The 22,762-nt window shown below is 46.8% G+C and overlaps 1 protein-coding gene across 2 annotated transcripts; it reads right to left on the bottom strand.

Moving 5' to 3' along the window:
* Positions 1-7,702: 7,702 nt before the first annotated feature.
* HERPUD1 (homocysteine inducible ER protein with ubiquitin like domain 1) lies at positions 7,703-19,447 on the bottom strand. 2 transcript variants are annotated; one of them, XM_021093900.2, is made up of 8 exons: positions 19,209-19,447; positions 16,200-16,277; positions 16,038-16,112; positions 14,900-15,030; positions 11,794-11,916; positions 10,888-11,238; positions 9,763-9,868; positions 7,703-9,038 (listed from the first exon to the last, which is right to left on the bottom strand). In XM_021093900.2, exons 1-8 carry the CDS (start codon positions 19,347-19,349, stop codon positions 8,874-8,876), a joined length of 1,170 nt encoding a protein of 389 aa, XP_020949559.1. In that variant the 5' UTR covers positions 19,350-19,447; the 3' UTR covers positions 7,703-8,873. The 2 variants fall into 2 exon arrangements, with proteins under 2 accessions (XP_020949559.1, XP_020949558.1); XM_021093899.2 differs by having other exon boundaries at positions 16,038-16,109.
* Positions 19,448-22,762: the final 3,315 nt, after the last annotated feature.

The raw sequence follows: 22,762 nt of genomic DNA, 5'->3' as shown, positions 1-22,762 counted from the left end.
CTCCTGTACCGTGGGTGCCCCCAAAGGAGCCTGGACAGACAGATGGTGGACAGACAGATGCATGCACAGAGCAGTGGTGGTGATACTTACCGAGAGGGCAGGCTTGGTAATGGGCACACGTCGGCACCTGCCTGGTGGGAAGTGCCTTTTTCGCTCTTATTTTTTTTGGCCACGCCCACACCTGCGGAAGTTCCTGGGCCAGGAATCAAACACGTGCCATGGCAGCACCGCGAGCCACTGCAGTAACAACGCTGGATCCTTAACCTGCTGCTCTACAAGGGAACTAGCAAGTACTTTTGGAGCAGGTGCAGACCGCCCAGGAGGGCAGGGGCCGGAGAGCGGCAGTGAGCGTGATTCTCCTGATTCTGGTGATTCTCTGATTCTCGCGATTCTCTGATTCTCGCGGTTCTCTGATTCTCGAGGTTCTCAGGCAGCAGTGGGAGGCCCTGCGGGCTCACCTGGAGCTCATGTCCATAACGCCCCCACGGAGCACAAGGCACATCTGGGGCAGGGGGTTTTGCTTAATTGCCGCAGCCCCTCCAGCCCCTTCCGGGTTCAGAGGCGAACATCCAGCCAGGATTTCCATCTGCTGCACGTCTCCCCTCCACCGTCTGCACCTTTGCCATCTTCTATGGATCTGATAATTGCTTCTTTAATACTTTCTAAAGGTTTTACTCTTTTTCTTCTTACTTAAATAAGTGGATGGATCTAAGCATAAATTTCATCTCTCACTTGCCCTAAATAGAAAAAGGCCAGCAGATAATGACAATAAAATAAAGACATGTAATTCTTACCTGACATGCTTGCTTGACAATGATGTTAAGTTTGAGGAGAGCTGTTGCATGTAAGTAATACTCAGTTTGGAGTTCTCCTCTGGTGCAGCAGGTTAAGGAGTGGCTTGGGTTGCTGCTCTGCTTTGGATTTGGTCCCTGGCCCTGGAACTTCCACATGCTACAGGTGCAGCCAAAACAAAAATAATAATAATTAAAAAACCAACTCAGTTTAAAAAGGGAGACTTTGTCACTGTTCAAGATATTTTGCCTTGACCCCTTCCCTTGCTGTCATGTGAAGTAACCAGGGTATGGGGTTCCCATCATGGCTCAGCAGTAATGAACTCAACTAGAATCCATGAGGATGAAGGTTTGATCCCTGGCCTCGCTCAGTGGTTTAAGGATCCTGTGTTGCCGTGAGCTGTAGTGTAGGTTGAAGATGCAGCTCAGATCTGGCGTGGCTGTGGCTGTGGCTGTGGCTGTGGTGTAGGCTGGCAGCTGCTACTCTGATTCGATCCTAGCCTAGGAACCTCCATATGCTGCACCTGTGACCCTAAAAACGAAAAAAAAAAAAAAAAAAAGAAAGAAAGAAATAACCAGGGTATTTAATGCTGCATCTGCATACCACACAGTGTCACCTTGCATTCCCCCCCACCCCCCGCAAGAGGTGTCCCCACCCCCCAACCAAGGAGCTCTAAGAACAGGTGAACGTGTGGGAGGAGGTGCTGGCACTCACTTGGCACCTCACAGTTGCAGTTCAGAAAGGCTGGGATGCCTGGGTCCAGGGTGGGAGGGGGACTGGGGACCCACTGAGAGAATCGCATTCTGCTCCATCAAATTCATCCTCCTGTCCTAAGACAGTAACAGGAGAGCCAGGCTGACAATGACCATGGCTCTTAGTGCCAAGATCTCAGTCTCTGTGGCCTCCCTCAGAAGACGCCTTCCTGGAGCACCTCATCCTTGCCCTCCCCTCCCTTGCTGACTTCTCGTCTCTACCAGTCCCTGGACACACAGCATCCTTCAGCGTGGATGAGCTCTCGTGCCAATTTTTAAAATATTCATCATGTTAATTTTTAAAACATTAAAAAAATGGTTATCTGCATAGTCAAAAGTCAGAAAAAGAATTCCCTTTGTGGCTCAGAAGTGATAAACCCAACTAGTGTCTGTGAGGATGTGGGTTCGATCCCCAGCCTCGCTCAGTGGGTTAAGGATCCGGCATTGCCATGAGCTGTGGCGTAGTTCGCAGAAGCAGCTCAAATCTTGCGTTGCTGTGGCCGTGGCGGAGGCCGGCAGCTGCAGCTTTGATATGACCCCTAGCCTGGGAACTTACCTATGCCGTGGGTGCGGCCCTAAAAAGAAACAAAATAAAACAAATAAAACCAATCAACCACCATTGCCTGGCATTAGGAACAAATGTAAATATTGATGGAATTCCCGTCATTGCTCAGCAGAAATGAAATGAATCTGACCAGCATCCATGAGGATGCAGGTTCGATCCCTGGCCTCCATCAGTGGGTTAAGGATCCAGCATTGCCGTGAGCTGTGGTGCAGATCACAGATGTGGCTCGGATCCCAAGTTGCTGTGGCTGGCAGCAGCTCCAGTTCCAATTCGACCCCTGGCCTGGGAACCTCCACAAGCCTCGGGTGTGGCCCTAGAATAAAAAGGTCCTCCAAAATTGATAATACCAATGATCCCCCTACCTCTCCAGTGACAACTGCTGTCTACATCTTGGTTGTGTCCCTTCAAATATTTTTCCTGGCCCCTAGGTGGTGATTATTATTTTTCAATGAGATCATACAAATTCTTTTATAACTGTCTTTTTACTTACCATATTGTGACACTCCCTCTACAGAAACGAGTACATTTATACAAAATCTTTGTTTAAAACTGTGTAAAGGGTTCTACTCAGCAGCCGCATTGTAATTTATTGAACCAAACCTCAAAATTGAACATCTAGATAGCTTCCAGCAGTTTGCCCTTGTCCTGGGTTGAATATCTCTGTACATGAGCCTTCTCACACAGCCTTAATTATTTCCTTAGGATATAGTGCCAGAAAGAAGACTTGCTGGGTAATAAACACGTAAGGGATTTTTGTGCCCCAATATCTTTCGTGTATGCTTGGGGGCACCCCCACCCCCACACACCCGTCATGTCTTTTACAAGAATGGATTTGGATTACAGTGGTGGTCTGTATCCTGCCTTCTAAAAATTATTTTATTATAATGATTGGCTAATAAGTCCCTGCCAGTCATGTGGTGCCTCTTATTAGTTTCCTGCGGCTACTGTAACAAACTACCGCCAACTTGATGTCTTAAACCAAGAGAAATGTACTCTTTCACTGTTTCTGGAAGGCCAGGAGTCTGAGATCAGCAACACTGGGCTGAAATCAGAGTAGGTGTCAGGCTGCTCTCCCTGTGGAGGCTCTGGGGTGACTCTGTTCCTCGCCCTTCCAGCGTCTTCTGTGAGCTGCCAAAATTCCTTGGCTCGTGGCCACTTCTTTCCAACATCTGCCTCTGAGCTCGCCGGTCCCTCTGTGTGTCAGATCTCCCTCTGATTCTTTTTTTTTTTTTGTCTTTTTGCCATTTCTTGGGCTGCTCCCCCGGCATATGGAGGTTCCCAGGCTAGGGGTTGAATCGGAGCTGTAGCCACCAGCCTATGCCAGAGCCACAGCAACACTGGATCCGAGCCGCGTCTGCAACCTACACCACAGCTCACGGCAATGCCAGATCCTTAACCCACTGAGCAAGGCCAGGGATCGAACCCGCAACCTCATGGTTCTTAGTCGGATTCGTTAACCACTGCGCCACAACGGGAACTCCCAAATGAGTAATATTTATTTATTTATTTATTTATTTATTTATTTATTTATTTTTGGTCTTTTTTGCCGTTTCTTGGGCCACTCTCGCGTCATATGGAGCTTCCCAGGCTAGGGATCCAATTGGAGCTGTAGCCACTGGCCTACACCAGAGCCATAGCAACACAGGATCCGAGCCGAGTCTGCGACCACAGCTCACGGTAATGCTGGATCCTTAACCCACTGAGCAAGGCCAGGGATCGAACCCGCAACCTCATGGTTCCTAGTCAGATTCGTTAACCACTGCACCACAATGGGAACTCCTCCCTCTGATTCTTATAAAGACATACGTGACTGCATTAAGACCCATCCAGCTAATCCAGCATCATCTCACTTCAAAATCTTTAACCTGCAAAATCCATTTTTTTTTTTTTTTTTTTTTTTTGCCCCATGGAACATTCAGGGGTTCCAGGGATTAGGACGGGGATATTTATCTGTGTCCATGTGTGTGTGGGGATGCTGAGGTGGCATTATTCAGTTGACCCCAGCACCACTGAGGGAGAAAAGCATATCATGAGCCGGTGTTTATACAGCAGAGAATGACGACAGCCCCAGACCTCGATTATACACACATGGGTCCGTGGAGGAGTATTTGGAAGGACCCACACTAGATTGTTGACCTGGGTGGGGGTGAGGGCAAGGGTGGGGGAGCTAATGTCACCCTTGAGTTTCAGGGGACTGACCTGCTCCTTCATATTCAGTCATGACACAGAGGAGGCCGCCGTGTCTACGCCGTGTTCAGCGGTCTCTAAAGAAAGAAGAGAACTTCTGGATGCCAGCAGGCCACTCGCCAGCTGTGCGATGTGGGTAAGTCACTTAAACTCTCAGAGCCTCAGTTTCTTCAACCATAAAATGGGTGAGCTGAACCCCTCTCCTAGGGTTGGAGGGAGAACTAGAGGAGGTACTGCTTGCCCAGCCTGGCCCCCGGGGGTCCATCTGACCATCCGGTTGCACCCTCCTTCCCTCCAGGTTTGGGGGGGAAGCTGCTTTGTGAGACCTTCCTCTGCTCTCGCGAGGACTCGGTGCTCAAGGCTGGTGGGGAGGAGGCCACCATCGCTAGAAGGTGAGTCCCTGCAGCAGCGCCTGGCACATGGTAGGACCTCATATGTGTTTGTGGACAGAAGGACAGTGAGGAGGACGCAGGATCTCTTTTAGTCCCTGCTGCCACCGCCGCCAGGCTGGCCTGGGGTTACTCCCTCCTCCCACCACCTCTGTTAGCACAGGTGGTGGCCCTGAATGCGGGGACAGAGCTGAAGGCCTCCGGGATCCAGCTGCCCCTGTGATGCCCACCTTGGAGCCTCGGAAGGACCTACTCCCTGCAAGCCAGGGGCGAGCTCAGGGGGTTAGCAGTAGCCCCAACAGGCTTGGGGCTGATAGTAGGGAGACAGGTACGGAGCACCCCAAAGAGACCCAGAGTCCAGACTGCAGAAGAGCCGGAAGTGGCCCTCCAGCGAACCCCAGAAGACCAGCTGCCAGTGCCTCAAGGACCCAGACCAGGTGGTGTCCCTATGGCCCCATGAGTCCCAAACCTCCCTATAACAAGAGGCCCACTCTGTGCAGCCTAGGCCTTCCAGAAAGCCTCAGCCAGAGGCCACGGGCTAATCTGAGGCAGAGGCCTGCGGCAAGCAGAGGAGGTGGGGTTGGGGCAGAGAGGGCCGTCAGGGGACCTTGCCCTCCAGACTCAGAGGGGACTCAGCCTGAAGATGGGCCTGCCCAGCCATCTGCTGCCCCCTGGTGGCCAGTGACGAGCCAGACCCAGGCTTCTGGCCCAGCCTAGTGCCACTAAGCAGTGCTGAGGGCTGGGGCCAGGGAAGCGACTCCACACACAGCCCCCGTCACTGTTAACAGCAGTGCTCCAGATGCACACACACCTGATACGCCTGTACCCACACAGCTGTTCAGACAAAGCACTCCACCTGCAGGTGCAGACAGTCTCGTGTGCATATGTGCATGCCCCCCCCCCCACATAAGTCCCTTACACGCAGGCCAATACACACCAACCCTAGCTACATCTGCCTATGAGATGCACAAGCTGACACGTGTACACACGCACCCATGGGAGCCACCCAAATAGACAAAACGCACCAGCTGGGATTCATGCCTTCCAAAAAAAAAAAAAAATCATGGGCTGTACGTTCAAAAAGCTTTTAGTGTTTCCTGAACCTTCATCACTTAAAACTACTGCTATGATTTCTGCCTTCTCTATACGTGCTTCAGGCTATTATTTACTTAACCTTTTAAACGAACTTATTTTCATATCCCCACCTTATGTGGAAAAATACACTCATCCAATATATTAAAAAATAGCATGTCATTAAAATAAAGGACAGGCCATCTAGACTGGTTCAGCACACCCGTCTCAGGGCACACTTGCTGCTTTTGGAAAGCCACTGTGTTATTTTGAGACTTGTGGCCCCTGTATGCTGGGCAGAGCAGTCTTGTGTGTCCCGGGGGTCTAGGCCATGGATGAGGAAGCAGGAGCTCAGTGTGGAGAAGAGACCTCCCCCAGGCCCCTTGGCTGAAACCAGTTCTCCTGCCCCCACAGCCTCTGCCCTTCCCTGGGGACGACTGCACTGGCCTCATCCCTGCAGAGAGCCTCGTTTGTCTCCAGCACCACCTAGAGGCCGTGTCTCCATCAGCCCAGCCAGGCCTCCTCTCCTCCCTCAGCGGACCCACTCCCCAGGCCTCCCTGGCCCTGGCCTCCCAGCCTGCCTTCCATCATCCACCCCCGCACCTCCCTGCGCTGACCCTGGATGTGCAGCTTTCCCTGCAGGCTTTCAGTGGAGCCGTCCTGCCTCCTCTATCCTTTATATGGCAGTTATTTGTCCTCCCCTCTCCCTTCCTGGAACTCCTGCAGCTCCTTGATCCATATTGTTCCCTCCCTTATGACGCCTCCAGTGGATCCCACTTTTGACTAGAACCCGCTTTTCTATGATGGATTCGAAGGCACTATATGATCTGCCTCCCCATCTGGATCCCTTCTCCCACCCCACCGCCCTCACTCACCTTCAGCCACCAGCCGCCTTCTCAGATACTGGCTATGCCAGCCTTGCTCCCACCTCATGGCCAGCCAGAATCTTCTGAGGTGGTTTCTGCTGGCTGCAGTCCCCCCGCCCCCCATCTCCCCAGATGCCCAGACTCATTAAAGGCAACTTTGTCTTCTACCAAAAAATTTGTTTTTAATTAAAAATTTTAAAACAATAAAAAGCTGCTATGGCCTGAGCTAACATGTGGGAGCTTTTTGCTTTTAGCTATTTAATTGCTACTCAATACCAGACACCTAAGCCAGTAATTTTCTAAGTATTAACAGTGTATCCTTCCACTGCACTTAGTAACTGCTGTGGAAGCACTGATGTTTCTACCATGTCCCCCACGTGTCTTAAACCTTGGCTCCTGCCTGAAGGTCCCCTCCCCTATGTCCTGGTGGGGCTTGGGACCATCTGAACCCTTGTCAGCTGTTCTCAGGAGCACCTTCCCAGAACTATTTTGGGCCTGTGGAATCTGGAGTTGAACCAACGCAACTGGACACCACAGGGAGCAAGGCCCCACTCCCACACACAGACAGGAGCCAGCTGGGCACTGCCAGCTGCCTGGGCTCCAGGGCCCTCTTTCAAATGCTGATGTCCCTGCTCTGGAAAACAACAGGCTTTTTCCACCCAGAATTTTCAGAGGCAGCCTTCATCTCAACTCTGGACCCCTGTCGTCAGTGGCCAAGCTCGAATCCATGGAACTCGAATCCATGGCAGGAGGGGAGTCTCATCTCTGCGCTCCTGCTTCGGCTGTGAAGCTCCTCACACTCTTCCATCGCCCACTTCCCCACCTCCAGTCTCAAGTCACCTCTTCCTTCAAGCAAATACGGCCTTCGTAACTTGTCAATAACCACCGCCTTCTGATCATTGCTCTGTTCTGGAGGTTCAGCGTTATTTCAAACTCCTTTTACTCCTTACATAATTATCAGCTGGCTTTTCAAAGCACAGCCACACAGGCAGTTTGCTGGTGGCTGGCAGGTTAAGGTTCTGGCGTCGTCACGGCTACGGCACGGGCTCAGCTTAAAAAACACACACGTACGCACAACCATACATAAAACAGCTTTGTATTTACCCAGCATCTGGGTATGAAGTGTTTAGGGAATTTTTATTTGATGTCAATGATGTTTCCAGTCACATTTCATTTAAATGATCACGACCATGACACAAGAAGCTGATTTACTTGGCCGAAAACTATGTTCCCAGGCCTTCAGCGGCCTACCTATGACACCATTCACATGAAAATACACATAACAGAACTTTGCTTTTAGGATTAGCCTCAAAAATAATACTTCAAGGAAGGATTAAAGTCCAAAAGTAAGCTCAGCTTACAAAAGCATGACATTTGAGCAGGTCAAAGGTACTTAATGCCCCTGATTTAACTCTAATGGGTCACTACATAAGCCAGCAGTGTTTAAATCAGGAAATAGGGGGCAAACACAAGTATTATCTTAGTCACTTTAAACTTTTGTGGCCTTACCTTCTTCATCAGTACAAACAGTCCTTTTATATAAGAAGCAAAATATCCAGTTTACTCAAAAGTCAGCAACTCAACTGTTGATCATCCAGTGACAATGGACACAGAGCAAACTGCTGAGACGACAGGAGTCTCTGCCAGGGTCATTCATAGTAAAACTTTATTGAACAGAAAACCCAGCAAAGGTTTCCACCTCTGCACAGCTCCCCTTGGTTTAAAGTCAAGCACTGCATTTTAAAAAGCAATTATACATAAGTCTTTCCTAGAAAAGTCCTGCTAAAACACGTCTAGCAATTCATTGATTATATAAAGTAGTACACTTAGTGTAATTTAAACATTCCAACAGGAATCAAATCGTACCAGCAGAACCATTTCTGCCTCTATGTCATCTATGTACAAACACACATGCAGACACACACATCTGGAAAGGTTCCTCAGGCATGAACAGGTGACACTAATGCTTTCTACTTATGTCTATTAAACTACAACAGATAGATATTAAAGCTCTTCACAATAAAGACATGAAAAGCCCTAGGCATTTTTTGTTCATCAATCTGTATCACGGCTTCATGTCCTCCTGCTTTTGCTCAATCACAAAAGCAGATCATCCTCTTTGATCTTTTTTTTTTTTTTTTTTTTAAACTAATTCTGTGCCATTACCACATCCAGGTAAGGAAATTGAGCTGTAGTCAACTGATCCAGTCCACGCCTGTCAAAGCCTCTGGCAGCCAGAGAGCAAACACCGTCAGTTTGCTATGGCTGGGGGGCCTTCTGGAAGAAGGGAGGCAAAGAACGTCTTGAAGACAAGCCAGGCCGTGCTCATGAACGAGGGGCTGGTCTGCTCTTCATCCAGTACGTCCCTGTCTGGAGGCAGGTGGTTGGGGTCTTCGATTTCAGGATCGGGGCCTTCCTATAAGTAATGAAACACGACGAGAAGATGATTAGGGCCATGAAGGGCACGAAGTAATGAGAGGAAAGGGAAGTGACTCCCTGGCCCCTTGTCCCAAATGCCAAGCCAGCCAGGCAGGAGCCCAGGGAATGATGTCCTGGCTGGAAGGACTCCTCCTCAGGCCTCCACACCACAACGGTGCTGGGATGTTCTCAGGCTTCTCAATATTCCTGGCAGCAAGTATCAGAACAAATGAAGTAACTAGAGCTTCCACTGTTATTAAACTGGTAATTCAATTAGCCATGTCACTAAATGTGGATATTTCTCTGATTCTGGCAGTGTACCAAGTTAAAAAAAACAAAAACAAAAAAAAACCCTAAAAATAAAACAGAGGATTCTAAAAACAGAATCTAGGGTGATGCTTTATATTAAAATGAATATTCTTGAGGCTGATGCATTAAACTGCCTTATAAAAATTCTATTTCTGTGTGTTTTCTTCCAGGAAATCTGTTCTGTAAGTGAGGGATGCTTATGTTCCAAATGCTTCATCAGAGTAACTATCCACTGGAGGTTTCCATGGTATGTAACACATTGTTACTGAGCATGAAACACTCAAAACAGAGAGTTTTAAAAAACCGTTATTTATATATGCCAAAATGCAAATGACCACATGACAAAAAGGGATCTAAAGAGGAAGGTTTCGAGAGCCTGGCATCTCCTGCCAAGCTCACTGGAGGCTTCTCACCTGGAAGTTATTGTTGGGGTCCTGGTTCACAGCTTCCTGAGGAGGACCGTCGTTGGGCAAGTTCTGAACTGGCCTCTGTCGAAACGGAAACCACCCAACGTGATGCCTTCAAAGGAAGCACATAAAGGCCATCTTAGCGTAGGCCGGAAGGAAATTCACTCAAGAATTTAAGGGTCCTCTCAATTAGAGGAGGTCGCCCGGCTCCCCTCTAATCAGAGCAGCCTCTGATCAGAAGCTCCCAGCCAGGCCCGTCTGCAGAGACATTTCACCACACCAGCTCCTAGACTTTCTCACGGGCCTGTTAGGTTCTCAACAGTCACCATGGAAACTATGTTTTATTCATCACCATGTGCCCAGTAACATAAACAGCATCTGGCACACAGTATATGCTCAATATGTACTTGTTCATCTGAACTAAACCTCACACGTGAAAACCCGAGCAAAGAGGGGAAATACACACACACAGAGCTGGGATTATAATATACATAATAACATACGAAGACCTAAATTTGGTCACCTAATTACATGATTCTAGAGACTGCAGAATGTAAACAAATAACTAAAAGTTTTATCTGGAAAATCCAATTAAATCTAAGGCTTGAAGCACATATGATAAAATATTAACAATGATTAATACTGGATATAAATATTTAATGTATTATTTTAAATAGTCTCTTAAAATTTTTAAAAACCAAAATAAAAATCCATTTTTCTTATAGGGGAAAGACTTGTCAGTTTTCCTGAAAGACAGCTATAGTTTGATAAAAGATAAATACGTTCTCATTCAACACAAATAAATACAATTTTCCTGTCCATGCCTCAGTATGGTTGTTTTACTGTGGTTAATGAGCCTGGCAGGTCCCCTAGCTCGAGGCAAAGAAGAAAATGTTGTACCTGTACTAACAAAAAATTAACGGTACTTTCCGCAATGCACAACCAAGTCATCAATTCTTCCCATCAAAAGTGCTAGAATGACAGGCCATTTCAATACATCTTCTTAAATAATGACTGAGACTACTCAAAAGAGAGGAAAATCTATATTTGGTTTGAGTCACCATGTAGTGTAATTTGTAGTAATTTTCTTTGTAGTACAGGGAAAAAAAGAAAGCAAAATAATGTGCTTACAGGTACATAACAATGGTGGCCCCCATGACCATGAGGAATCTGCTCAGGGAAGAGTAGAAGTAGAGGATACAGAGAAAAACAGAAAATGTAGCTGCTGAATAGGTCCAATCCAACCAATCTCGATTTATCTCATCATCTTCTTCCACAATAGGGCCACCTTGTGCATTCATCCGCAAATTCTGATTGGCCCCAGGATTAACCACCACTTGAGGAGCAGCATTCTGATTGGCTGGCTGGTTTTCAGCTGGAAACTGGTTGTGGATAGGGGCTGGAGCGGGTGCAGAGACCACAGGTATCTCTTGTGCACTTGGAGAGGGGACGAAAGCCCCTGACGCAGCAGTGGCTGCTAAACTAGAATAAAAATGACAGAGGCAGATACTGTTCAGAGCAAAGCACTGTGAAGACGGGTTCTCATAACCTCATTTATGGAGGGATCTTTCACTATTAAAAATTATAAGTAGGTACATTAAAAAACTTGATTTTTCTTTGACTTTGGGAAGAACTTCTTCACTAATAATCTTATCTATAAGTGCCTTTTTTGCTCTTTAAAGAAGCAAAATTTCCTCTGGAATTAAACATCAAGGCCACCATATAACACGGTGCAGTAACAAAATTTTCACAAAAACATTAATTGAAAACATTTTCATAAAACATTAATTGAAAATAACATAGTCTAAATAAAGTCATCAAACTATGTATCAGACACAAACACTCCTGCCTAAATACACAAATTAGTAGTTATCATTTACACCCTATTCCACCCATAGTAGCAGATAGACCAGAACCCTGCAGATACTGATGAAAATAGACTCATCCCTCCATTCCTAGCTTTATAAGTTACATGGATGGGAGCTTCCGACTTCCCGGGAGCCCTGGCCACACTCAGCATGTTGGGGAGAGACTCACTACTGCATGTAGTACTGCCGTGCATACATCTGCTGGAACCAGGAGAGCTGCAGCCATCCGTACGTTGTGTAGCCTGAGAAACCAGGCCCCAGGCCTTGGAATGCCAGCTGGGCAGCGTCTGACCTGTGAAAGATTAAAAAAAAAAAAAACCGCTTCTTCTGAGTTTAGTATGGATAAATGAAAACTAAGTTTATTTATTTATTTATTTATTTTGAAAACTAAGTTTAAATTACAATAGGGAGTTCAAAACAAAGAGACAGAAGATGGAACTTTCCGACAGTTACCTGCAGATTACTGTGTGATGCACTTGTGTGACACAGGTACAGAAGCACTGGCAGAAGCTGTTCCTACCATGGTCTGGATCCTTGCCCAGCACTGGGTTCTCATCAGATCATCACCATGACATATAACAAACTAGATCTTTTCAGGCTAAGTGGATTCCCACCCTTATTTATTTTTTGTCTCTGCTTTTATTAGGGCCGCTCCTGCGGCATAGGAAGGTTCCCAAGCTAGGGGTTGAATTGGAGCTGTAGCCGCTGGCCCACACCAGAGTCACAGCAACTCGGGATCCAAGCCGCATCTGCAACCTACATCACAGCTCATGGCAACACCAGATCCTTAACCCCCTGAGCAAGGCCAGGGATTGAACCTGCAACCTCATGGTTCCTAGTCGGATTCGTTAACCACTGAGCCATGACGGGAACTTCATCCCACCCTTATTTTGGACTTGCTAAGTCTCACTGAAGGTCGAAACCGCACCAGTCATCCTTTAGGGAGCAGCTCTAACAAGTCACATCTCTCCCAAAGCCTTTTCTGGAAATCTCCCCTCCTCCCTTTTCTCGTTTCTCTCTCACCCCCAGATCTGAACACTACAGCGGCAGAGTTCTGTGTGGCATCAACCATGCATGCTTACTGACCACTTGTGCCTTATACAGGCTGCCAGGCTGTTATCTCCCTGGATCCCCAACAACCTTATGGGGAGGGAGCAGTCCCTGTCATCTTACAGAGGGGCACCTGAATGCGGCCTAGGGAAGACAAAGGTTCCGCACAAGGTCTCTGACCTACCAAGCAGTAGGGCTAGATTTGAGACCTGTTTGTTTGATGCCAAACTCATGCTTCTATCATTCAGCACAGCCCAGGACACGTTGTGTGTAGCAGTCACCTCTGGCTTTGTGAGCCCTACAGAGTGGACTCCTCTGGCATCACCTCACGAAATTCAAACTGACAGCTGCAGAAAGATCAAGAGGTGGCTGTGTGGGTATCGATGCCAGTCAACTCATACCCTTAAAAAAAATCACATATGCTGGGAATTCCCTGGTGGCCTAGCACTTAAGGACTCGGCATTGTCACTGCTGCGTCTTGCGTTTGATCCCTGGCTTGGGAACTTCTGCGTACCACAGGCACAGCCAAAAAAAAAAAAAAAAAGAAAGAAATATGTATGTATATATATATATATTTATATGTATATACACACACACATATGCACACTGGCTGTTCAATAAATATTTGTCAGATGAAATCAAGTTTTATTATGGTGAAATTCACATAGTCATCTGTGGGCATCAATTTTCAAATCCTATTGCCAGAAAAAGGGGAGGAGTTTTACAAGTTTCTATTCAATAATGAATTCAATTATCCAACTTACATGCTGACAGTATTTTAACCAAATTCCATACACAGAGTACTTCTAAAATGGTATTCTAATACAAGTAGGTCTTAGTATGATGCTGTTTTTGATCATTTTAAAAAGATCCAGTGCATGAAAATGAGTGACCAAGTGCTTTTGCTGGGTTTGATGATGGCACTGCAGATGTACAACTACACGTTTTTAGAGTTAGGTCCTGAAGTATATAGGAGTGAACCAATATAATGGCTGGGAATTAGTTTTAAACACTACAGGGAAAAAGGGGAAGCAGATGAAAACAGTATAGCAAAACATCGATCATTATATGGAGATTCATCACACAGTTCCTTTTACTTTTGGGTGTACCTGTTATCTCCATGAAGGAAAAACACAACTCTGCATTCCTCAAACACCTGAGCTATTAAATCAAGTCTTTTTTTTTTTTTTTTTTTTTGTCTTGTTGCTATTTCTTGGGCCGCTCCCGCGGCATATGGAGGTTCCCAGGCTAGGGGTCGAATCGGAGCTGTAGCCACCGGCCTACGCCAGAGCCACAGCAACGCGGGATCCGAGCCGCGTCTGCAACCTACACCACAGCTCATGGCAACGCCGGATCGTTAACCCACTGAGCAAGGGCAGGGACCAAACCCACAACCTCATGGTTCCTAGTCGGATTCGTTAACCACTGCGCCACGACGGGAACTCCTAAATCAAGTCTTAAGAGCTACTAGGAAAGGGAGGGCAGCACACCTGGGGAGTAATGGAGTTTCAACTTGTAGTTAATCAATTATTTTTTTCCCATAGGATCTTTCCTAATAGTTATTTCAAGAGCTACGAAATCAAATCACCACAGCATTTGGTCACTTCTGGCTTTTGGGCTAAGGAAAAGCTCTAACTGCTCTAAAGAGAGAACCTTTTCTCCTAGCACCGCCAATGCAGGCCTTGGTAGACCATTTCTCTAACAACCCTACACCTCTTGTCACCCACTGTTACTGGAGACGAAGTGCAAAGCCACTGGGCAGAGCAGCTGTACAGAGCTGATGACAGCTATTTCTCTGTAGCAGTGCTAATTCCCTACGCGAGGTCAGCAGTGTGAAGCAGCCCACGCAGGAGCAGAAATGCTCGTATTTTTCATATGTGCATCTCTGCTTTTTATTTTTGGGTACGGCATGCAGTGGCTTGATGTGGGATCTCAGCTCCCAGACCAAGGATTGAACCTGGGCCACAGTGGTGAAAGCACCGAGTCCTAACCACTAGACCACCAGGGAACTCCCTTCTCCACGGTTTAGATGTTCCTAAGAGGCTATGCATTAAGAATAATTAAATATAGAAGAGTTTTTAAAAATGAAGCCCTTACAAAGCAAAATTCCGTACACTTTAAAATTCCGTAACTGTAAGGCATAAACACACCTTGTTCTTCAGTTGATAAAAATGAGGCACATTCACTGATGTTATACAGAGCTGACTCTTCGCTCTAACACTCACCTGGAGATGTTCTCCCATCCAGAGGGAGAAGGGTTCCGAACAACCTCCCTTTGCCTTAAACCATCACTTGAGGAATCCCCAGGAGACGGTCCCTGATTAAGACCGGCGGGCTGTTCTCTGGATTCAGCAACCTAAATAAATGTAACATGAACAGAAGAACAAAAGGCCTGACGCAACTGCCTGAAATCAAGCTACAAGGATTCTGCTGCTGTGAATGGCTTATATTCCCCACCTCAACCTCTAAACTTGACGAAATCAAATAGACAAAATGTTACATAAAGAATACTCTGAAATTTGCTCAAGGCAGTAACAATACTAAAAAAAAATAATAATAAAAAAAATTTTTTAAATCCATTATTTTTTCCCTAGAGTAGCTATACTGTAGTTTCACTAAAATCTTCCAATGAAGTTCCTTGGTGAGAAAGTTTCCCATTAATGCTCAAAATATCTCAAAATTTAATAAATGGCATTAAATTTATTATCAAAAGATTAAATTTGACCAATAAGATTTATAAATACAACCCAGCCAGCAACTTAAAGAACTTCTTATGCTATGTTTCAGATGTTCATGATGTATAGTTGTGATGCAAATTTAGAGTGTATCACCACCTCAGAATATCAGTACTATGTATTTGAACCAATACTGTGTGAAAAAGGAAGGATTTTGACCATGTACTATAAGTACGCCTTTAGAGGTCACCTGATAAAGACTGTAGCCTCTTCCTATCCAATCGGTCACAATGACAATTTCTAAATGAAGTATGTTCACTTCTTTACTCTTTATAAAAATTAACGGTTCCTTGGAAGCTATTTATTATGTGCAATATTCATGAGCGCTTTGCTAGTTCAGTGATCTGGATACGCAGCTACTGTTCAGTCAAACACCATCCCAGAAGAGGCTGCAATGCCGAACTCCCCTCTTCCATTACAACCCCAACGAAGAGTCTGCTACTATTCCCAGGCAGAGGAGAAACTGTCACTTCTACTGGTAACAGTTTCCTATTCCTGATTCTCGCTGGGGAAGAGACAAAATATTTCATGACAAAAGCTTACTTAAGAGTTTTATCCAACTTCCTTTACTTCTACCTTGAGAGTCTGAATGACACAGATTACTATAATCATAAAAAAGCAGACACACCTTTGTGCTAGCTTCTGGTATTTTTGAAGGACTCTTCACACTGCACACCAGATGCAAAACATGTCGTTTTTCCTGCTGAAAGTAATGAGGAGGTACTTTAGGGTCGGAAATCCGCCTAGGGAGTACTTACAAACATTCAGCAGTTAACATATTAAGTGATACCTTGGGAAGCAAGTCCCTGAGACACTGGTGATCCAACAACAGCTTCCCGGAATAAATTAACCTCTGGTCCTCTGGACGCTTATCATGGAAAGAAAGAGAGCACTGGTCAGTATGTAGCCCCCGAAAGTTCCAAAGCACAGAAGAAACTGTTTTATATAAATATTTTAATATTTTAATATTATATTTTTATTATATTTTTATATTTTAATATTTTTATTTAAATGTTTGGATTTTTTTCCCCCCAGCATTAGAGGAAGACATTTTTTCAAAGGCCCATATACAAACCTTTTATTTCAAAAATATTTTATTTTTATGGCCACACCTGTGGCATATGGAAGTTTCCAGGATAGGGGTCAAATCAGAGCTGCAGCTGCCAGCCTACACCACAGCCACACCTGACCCAAGCTGCATCTGCATCCTACAGCAGCTTGAGGAAACCCTGGATCCTTAACCCACTCAGGGAGGCCAGGGATCAAACCCTCATCCTCACAGAGACAGTGTCAGGTCCTTAACCTGAAGAGCCACACGGGAACTCCAAAATAATAGCATCTATTTATCTGCATGAACTTTAAACCGATCTCCAACATGCAAACGAATTTAGGATGGTAACCTACTTGACTCCTTAACTCCCAGGGAAACTGCTTTCTGCCACTAAAGTCACAAATGTGGGGGGTCCTACAGCTATGAACTTCAAAACTTTGTTTGGTCTCAGAGTAAACTCAAAGTTCCAAGGTCAGCCCTCTCTAAAACCACCTAGCATTGTCCCAACATGAAGCAATTCTAAACGTAAGTCTTCAAAGAAACTTTTCCCAACGTACAAATGCAGCTATAGATGAGATGGTGTGTGGTAACGTGCCACATGACAACCCTGTGAGGTTTCGTGTGCCTATTCTAAGGGGGGAAAGTCTAAAAATCACTTGTCCAAAGCCGTCTGCTGCTACAGAGTCAAGATTCTAAACCCTCTTCTCTATTCCAGTGATTTTAAACCACAGTGGGGCCACACGTTTGTACACAAATCTCATTTTTAAAATCCATTTTTAATTCTCTTACCAAAATAGACTTAAAAATAATGACTTCAAAATGATGTACACCGAAGTCAGTACCCTGGAGCTTATTACCAACTTGTCAACCCACTCCTGCCAGAAAAACCAATTATGCAAAATGTGGAATAAAGGTGCTCCTGCCAAGCAGCCTGAGACTATAAAGCTGTTTAAAACAAAATAACAGCATTTATTTATCTCCATGAATCAGGATTTTATGACAAACTACAGAAATATTCCGGATATTGTGTTCACCAGTGTTCTCACCAATTGAACTTTATAAGCAAATGCTATGCACATGGACTTGTAAAGTGTTACTGTATAGGTGGGGTCCTGCATTGTATTAGAGTTTCACACTAGAAAAGGCTTGGTAACCACAGGTGCCTGTGACTTGAGGCCTATTAAAAACGCAAAGTAAAAAACTCTGCGTCTTTACTGGGAAGGCTGATTTGAAAAAAAAAAAAAACAACAACTACGTAAACAACTGTGATAAAGGCTTCTCACGTAAGAAAGCAAATGAGTATGCTCCAGCCATAATTTTTGAACCCAAATTTACATATCTGAGAGACCCTTTTATTTACAACTGTGGGTCTTCAAACTTCCTAAGAGCCATGTTCCTCACCCCAGGAAGTCCTGAAGGAATGCTCTCCTCCAAAGCACTGCCTTTCACCAAATGACGCAACTAAATGCTACACCTGCTTCACCAATTTGTGTACCTAATAGCCATTCTCACAGCAGCACTGCCACCTGGTTTCTTGGAGGCAGCCACGGTGAAATTACAAACAGTGCCAAGGCGAATGCTAAAGGAATGGGAGCTTATTAAATAAATAAGCACATTTCAAAAGAACGACTCTGACAGCAAACTCACTTCCACATCCTCTACAATGAGAAACGAAAACAATTCGACCCATGAGCTGCGACACGTTGCAACTCTTCAAAGAAGGAACGATTTCACAATCGTCTCCAGCCCTGATGCCCTCTCCTGTTTGATGGAGAATTACATTTGTGGGTGGTGAAGCACACTGCTGAGGCTTACATAATATTAGAGTAGAAAGTAAATACAGGAAGGTCCAGCTCAGAGCCTCCATCACGTGGTGGGAAGGGGGGGAGGGCGGCGCTAAGGGTGATATTGACAGACATGTCAACCAAAACAAAGCGAGGAAATCTCTGTAATTGAGAGACCCCAGTCTTAAAATCCAGACTCAGGAGATTCCTTCCACCTATTTCCTTTCCGAATCACTCTTTACCAGAAAGTGCACCACTCTCCCCCTACGACTAAGCAAAGGCTGTGGAGTCCAGCTCACAGGGAGGGGCCCAGGGCGGAAGATGGACTGGGAGGGAAAGAGCCACGTCTTGCTCCTGGGTGTGGGACCTCAAGTACACACTGCCCGGTGCCCACCATGTTTCTCTGGCCACTGGCTGGCGTTGGCAACTGCCCTCTCCTCTCCGCAACGAGGGGCTATATTCAGAGAACTCATTTCGCAGCCTTTATGTTTTCTCATTCGTCTTCATTGGGCGCAATCCTAACGAGGAACACACCTCGTCACCCTGACGTTTTGGGGAAACTGAGGCTTGGAGGGTGAAATGACTCGCTCAAGGTCAAAGGGCTGTATCAGTGGTTGGGGGACGGCTGGACGCCAGATCTAGGGTGCAGCGAAGGGGTATGGACAGGTATGGCAGGAGTGTGAGGCCTTGGGGACCTAGGAGGCGAGGCGACAGGGGAAGGCAGCCAGTCAGGAAGGCGGAGCGATGGCGGCCTGGAACGAGGAAGTGACAGCCACTGGGCTAGGACGGGGGCCAGGAAGAGGGAGACCACAGGTCGGGGAGAGCAGACCTGGGGAGCACCGGCCGTCGGGGGAAGGCCGGCGAAAGGAAGTAAAGGCAAAGGGGAGGGGGACACGGCACCCTTAGGGGCCGCGAGGTGGACAGCCCGGGCGCTGGCAGCGGGAGTCGGGGGCCCCCCTCTCACCGGGCGCTCGGGGTAGACGCGGCTCAGATGGGCCTTGAGGCGGCCCACGCTCCAGCTGCGGTCGCCGCTCAGCTCCAAGTCGCGATGGCGCTGGTTGGGGCTCTTCACCAGGAGCGTGACGGGCTCGGGTTCCGGCTCCATGTTGGCGGCGCTGTGGGCTCGGCGACGCTCCCGGATGCCAGGCAGACGACTTCGCAGCAGCCCACAACCGCCGCAACAACGGTTTGCGTCTTTGGGGCGCGCGCCCCCACCTCGGCTACCTTTTATAGGGACCCCGCGCCCGGGCTCCGCCGACAGAACGCTCTGTGGCTGCCGCCCATTGGCTGAGGCGGAGGCCCCTGCCCCAACGTGGCCCAATCGGCGCCCGGCTCCGTGGGCGGAAGGGCGGGCGAAGCACGTGGGCGAGGGCTGATGCAACCTGCCGCCGTGGCGTCACCCAGAGTCGCTGCTGCAGCCCCAGAATCTGCGTTCGCTGGCCATGCTGGGGTGCGAGCGGCCCGCATGGGCGCCTCGGCCCTGAGGATACGGTCTTGCTCCTTGGCTCGGGTTGGTCAAGGCGCTTTGGGGCGGGCCGGCCCTGCAGACCCCTGTCTGGCGGCCTCTGCAAATTGTTTCCTCACAAAGCAGCACCCCCGCCCTTTTGACCCCAGCCCCACTTACTCTTGCCTTCCCTGGGTGGCGGGCGAGGTCAGGTCCGCCCCCCCGGGGGCAGGCCTTCCCCAACCCCTGACTCCTGCCTCAAAGAACCGGGGTGATCCTATTTGTGAGCCCACCCGGAAGGGCACTCCTGGTGCGTTTTAGAAGGGCGAGGAAAATAAAAGGCGAGTCTTCCTGGGGTTGAGAATGCAGGCATCCGAACTGATGTTGGCCATTCATCTGTGGCCTCAGACTTGAACGTTACATCCCCAAGTGTGGGGACATCACCCTAACGGGGGGGTCAACAGGCCACAATCCAGCTTATGCTGAGAGATGCTAGAAAAGGGCCTCCCGTCATAGAATACTAACACATGCTTCCTTGAATTTGGGGCTGAGACAAGGCAGGCAGGGTTCTCAGTGTCCTAAAAATGTGACCACAAAGGCCTCCCTGATGCAGGCACTCTCCATCTGTGGGAAAAAAAGGTCTTGACATACAAAACTGACATTGTGCTGCCCCATTTGTTCTAATCCTGCTGGGACGTCTGTTTTGCCAGGTGTGTCAGGAGGAACTTGGTCTGGTTGGTGGGTCTATTAAGATAAACTGGGTGGTTAAAAACTATAGAACTGTATTGTCTCAAAGCTCTAGAGGCTAAGTCTGAGATCAAGGTGTCAGGCAGGGTTGGTTCCTTCTGATGGTTATGAGGCCAGGTAAGACAAGCGGAAGGCCTTAGAGGAGGCAGCCAGACAGGAAAAAACAGCTTCACTGGGAACTCAGATATATGCCATATATCATGGTTTCCTGTAGCCTGCAGCGACAAGCATTAAGTCCTTAAAACAGCACATCCATTTTCACTCAATAGTAAGAAATTAAAGGGGTGTGATTTTCCCTAGGGAAAAGGCAATCCAATTTCTGTGATTCCCTCTTGAGTAATCAATGAGCTAGCTCCTTTTAAAGGACTTTTATTGTTCTGCCTATAGAACAAGGGATTGAGTCCAGGACACCCCCCCCATTACCCCAATCCTCAGCTTCTCAAGTACCTTCTATAAAATGGCATAGTATTTGCATATAACCAATGTACACCCTCCCATATACTTTAAATCATCTCTAGCTTATTTATAATACCTAATACAATGTAAAGAATTATAAATACCATGTAAATGCTATGTAAATAGTTGCCAGCGCGAGGCAATTTTAAGTTTTGCCTTTTGGAACTTTCTGGAATTTTTTTTTCTTTGGAACATTTTCCATCTTCAGTTGGTTGAATTGGTGGGTGTGGAAGGAACCCGCAGATGTGGAGGGCCAACTGTATTTATAAAAACATTAAATTCAGGAATTTATGAAAACATTAAGTGCTAGGAATAGAAAGATAAACATGGAATGACCCTATTCTCAGTGACCTTACGAATATAATCAATGTGATAAGACAGGGAAAAAACAGAAAAAAAGACAATCCAAAATCTCATACAATCTCTGAATGATTCATGATTACATTGAGGGGTTACAGAGGCAGGTGGAGAAGAGGGGAGACAGAGAAAACTGGATGGAAGAGGTGGAATTTGAGCTTAACTTTGAAAGATGAGTGGGATTTGAATAAAAATGATAAGGGCAGCAATTATTAACTAAATCTAATAGGGACTTGTGTACACAATTTGTATGAGCAAGTATAGTTCAGTGGTTCAGCTGATGGGTCCAGAGCCAGACTGCCTGTTTCAAACTCAGCTGTGCCATTTATGAGCTGTGTGACCTCAGGCAAGTTACTCACCCTCTCTGTACCTAAATGTCCTCATCTGTAAAATATCAAGAATAATAGTGTCTAGGAGTTTCTGTTGTGGCTCAGCGGGTTAAGAATCTGACAAAAATGGCCATGAGTACTGGGATCCGATCCCTGGCCTCGCTCAGTGGGTTAAGGATCTGGCGTTGCCATGAGCTGTGGTGTAGGTTGCAGACGGGGCTTGGATCTGGCGTTGCTGTGGCTGTGGCGTAGGCCAGCAGCTGTAGCTCCGATTAGACCCCTAGCCTGGGGACCTCCATATGCCTCTGGAGTGGCTGTAAAAAGACAAAAAAAAAAAAAAAAAAAAAAAAAAATTTAGGCAAATGCAACAAGTCCAGCCCAGAGGTTCCAGAGCCTAGCTGAAGACAGAGTCCCCTGAGGAACTCTTTTTTCAAAGTGAAGGTTCTTACAACACTAAGTATTAACAGAGATATGGAGCAATCGGAACTGGCATACATGGCTGGTAGGAGTAAAAAATTGTACAGCCCCTGTGGAAATTGGCCTGGCAGTTTTCATAAAGACACACCTAACCTATGACCCAGTTATTACACTCATAGGGATTTACCCAAAAGAAATTAAAGACTTGCACAGGAATGCTTTTTTTTTTTTTTTTTTTTCCTTTGTAAGGCCGCACCTGCAGCATATGGAAGTTCCTGGGTTACTGCTGCAGGCCTACGGCACAGCTGCCACAGCCACGGCAGATCTGAGCCACATCTTGCAGCAATGCCAGATCCTTAACCCACTGAGCAAGGCCAGGGATTGAACCCCCAACCTCATGGACATTAGCAGGTTCTCAACTCACTGAGCCACAACGGGACCCCCCCAGCACAAAAATGTTGATGGCAGCTTTATTCACCACATGAATCGCCAGGAACAGTTGAGATGTCCATCACCAGGAGGCCAGATAAACACTGCGGTATATCCACACGAAGGAAAACTATTTGGCAATAAAAAGAAACCATCTACCATACACATGTAGCAACGTGAATGATTTCAAAACTGTGCTGAGTGAAAGAACCAGACAAAAGGAGTACATACGATATGATTTCATTCACATAAAACTCTAGAATAAGCAAAACGGCGATGGAGAAGAGATTCGAGTTGCTTGGGGACGGGCTGGCTGAGATTGACTTGGAAGGGTCATGG

Source organism: Sus scrofa, chromosome 6 (genome assembly GCF_054392235.1).
Source record: "Sus scrofa isolate SSC_HxYL_T2T_F1_AM1 chromosome 6, Sscrofa_HxYL_maternal_Yorkshire_Landrace_v2.0, whole genome shotgun sequence".
In the NCBI taxonomy this organism is placed as follows: Eukaryota; Metazoa; Chordata; class Mammalia; order Artiodactyla; family Suidae; genus Sus; species Sus scrofa.
The sequence above is the reverse complement of the archived record's forward strand: the minus strand, read 5'-3'. Positions and strand labels throughout refer to the sequence as shown.

Bases quoted from the DNA above. Each gene is read 5' to 3' on its own strand.
- HERPUD1 (XM_021093900.2), bottom strand. From the start codon at position 19,349: ATGGAGCCGGAACCCGAGCCCGTCACGCTCCTGGTGAAGAGCCCCAAC. The intron at 16,278-19,208 runs GTGAGAGGGGGG...TTCCATGATAAG, and splicing joins GCGTCTACCCCGAGCGCCCG to CGTCCAGAGGACCAGAGGTT. The intron at 9,039-9,762 runs GTGAGAAGCCTC...CATTACTTATAG, and splicing joins ACCCCAACAATAACTTCCAG to GAAGGCCCCGATCCTGAAAT.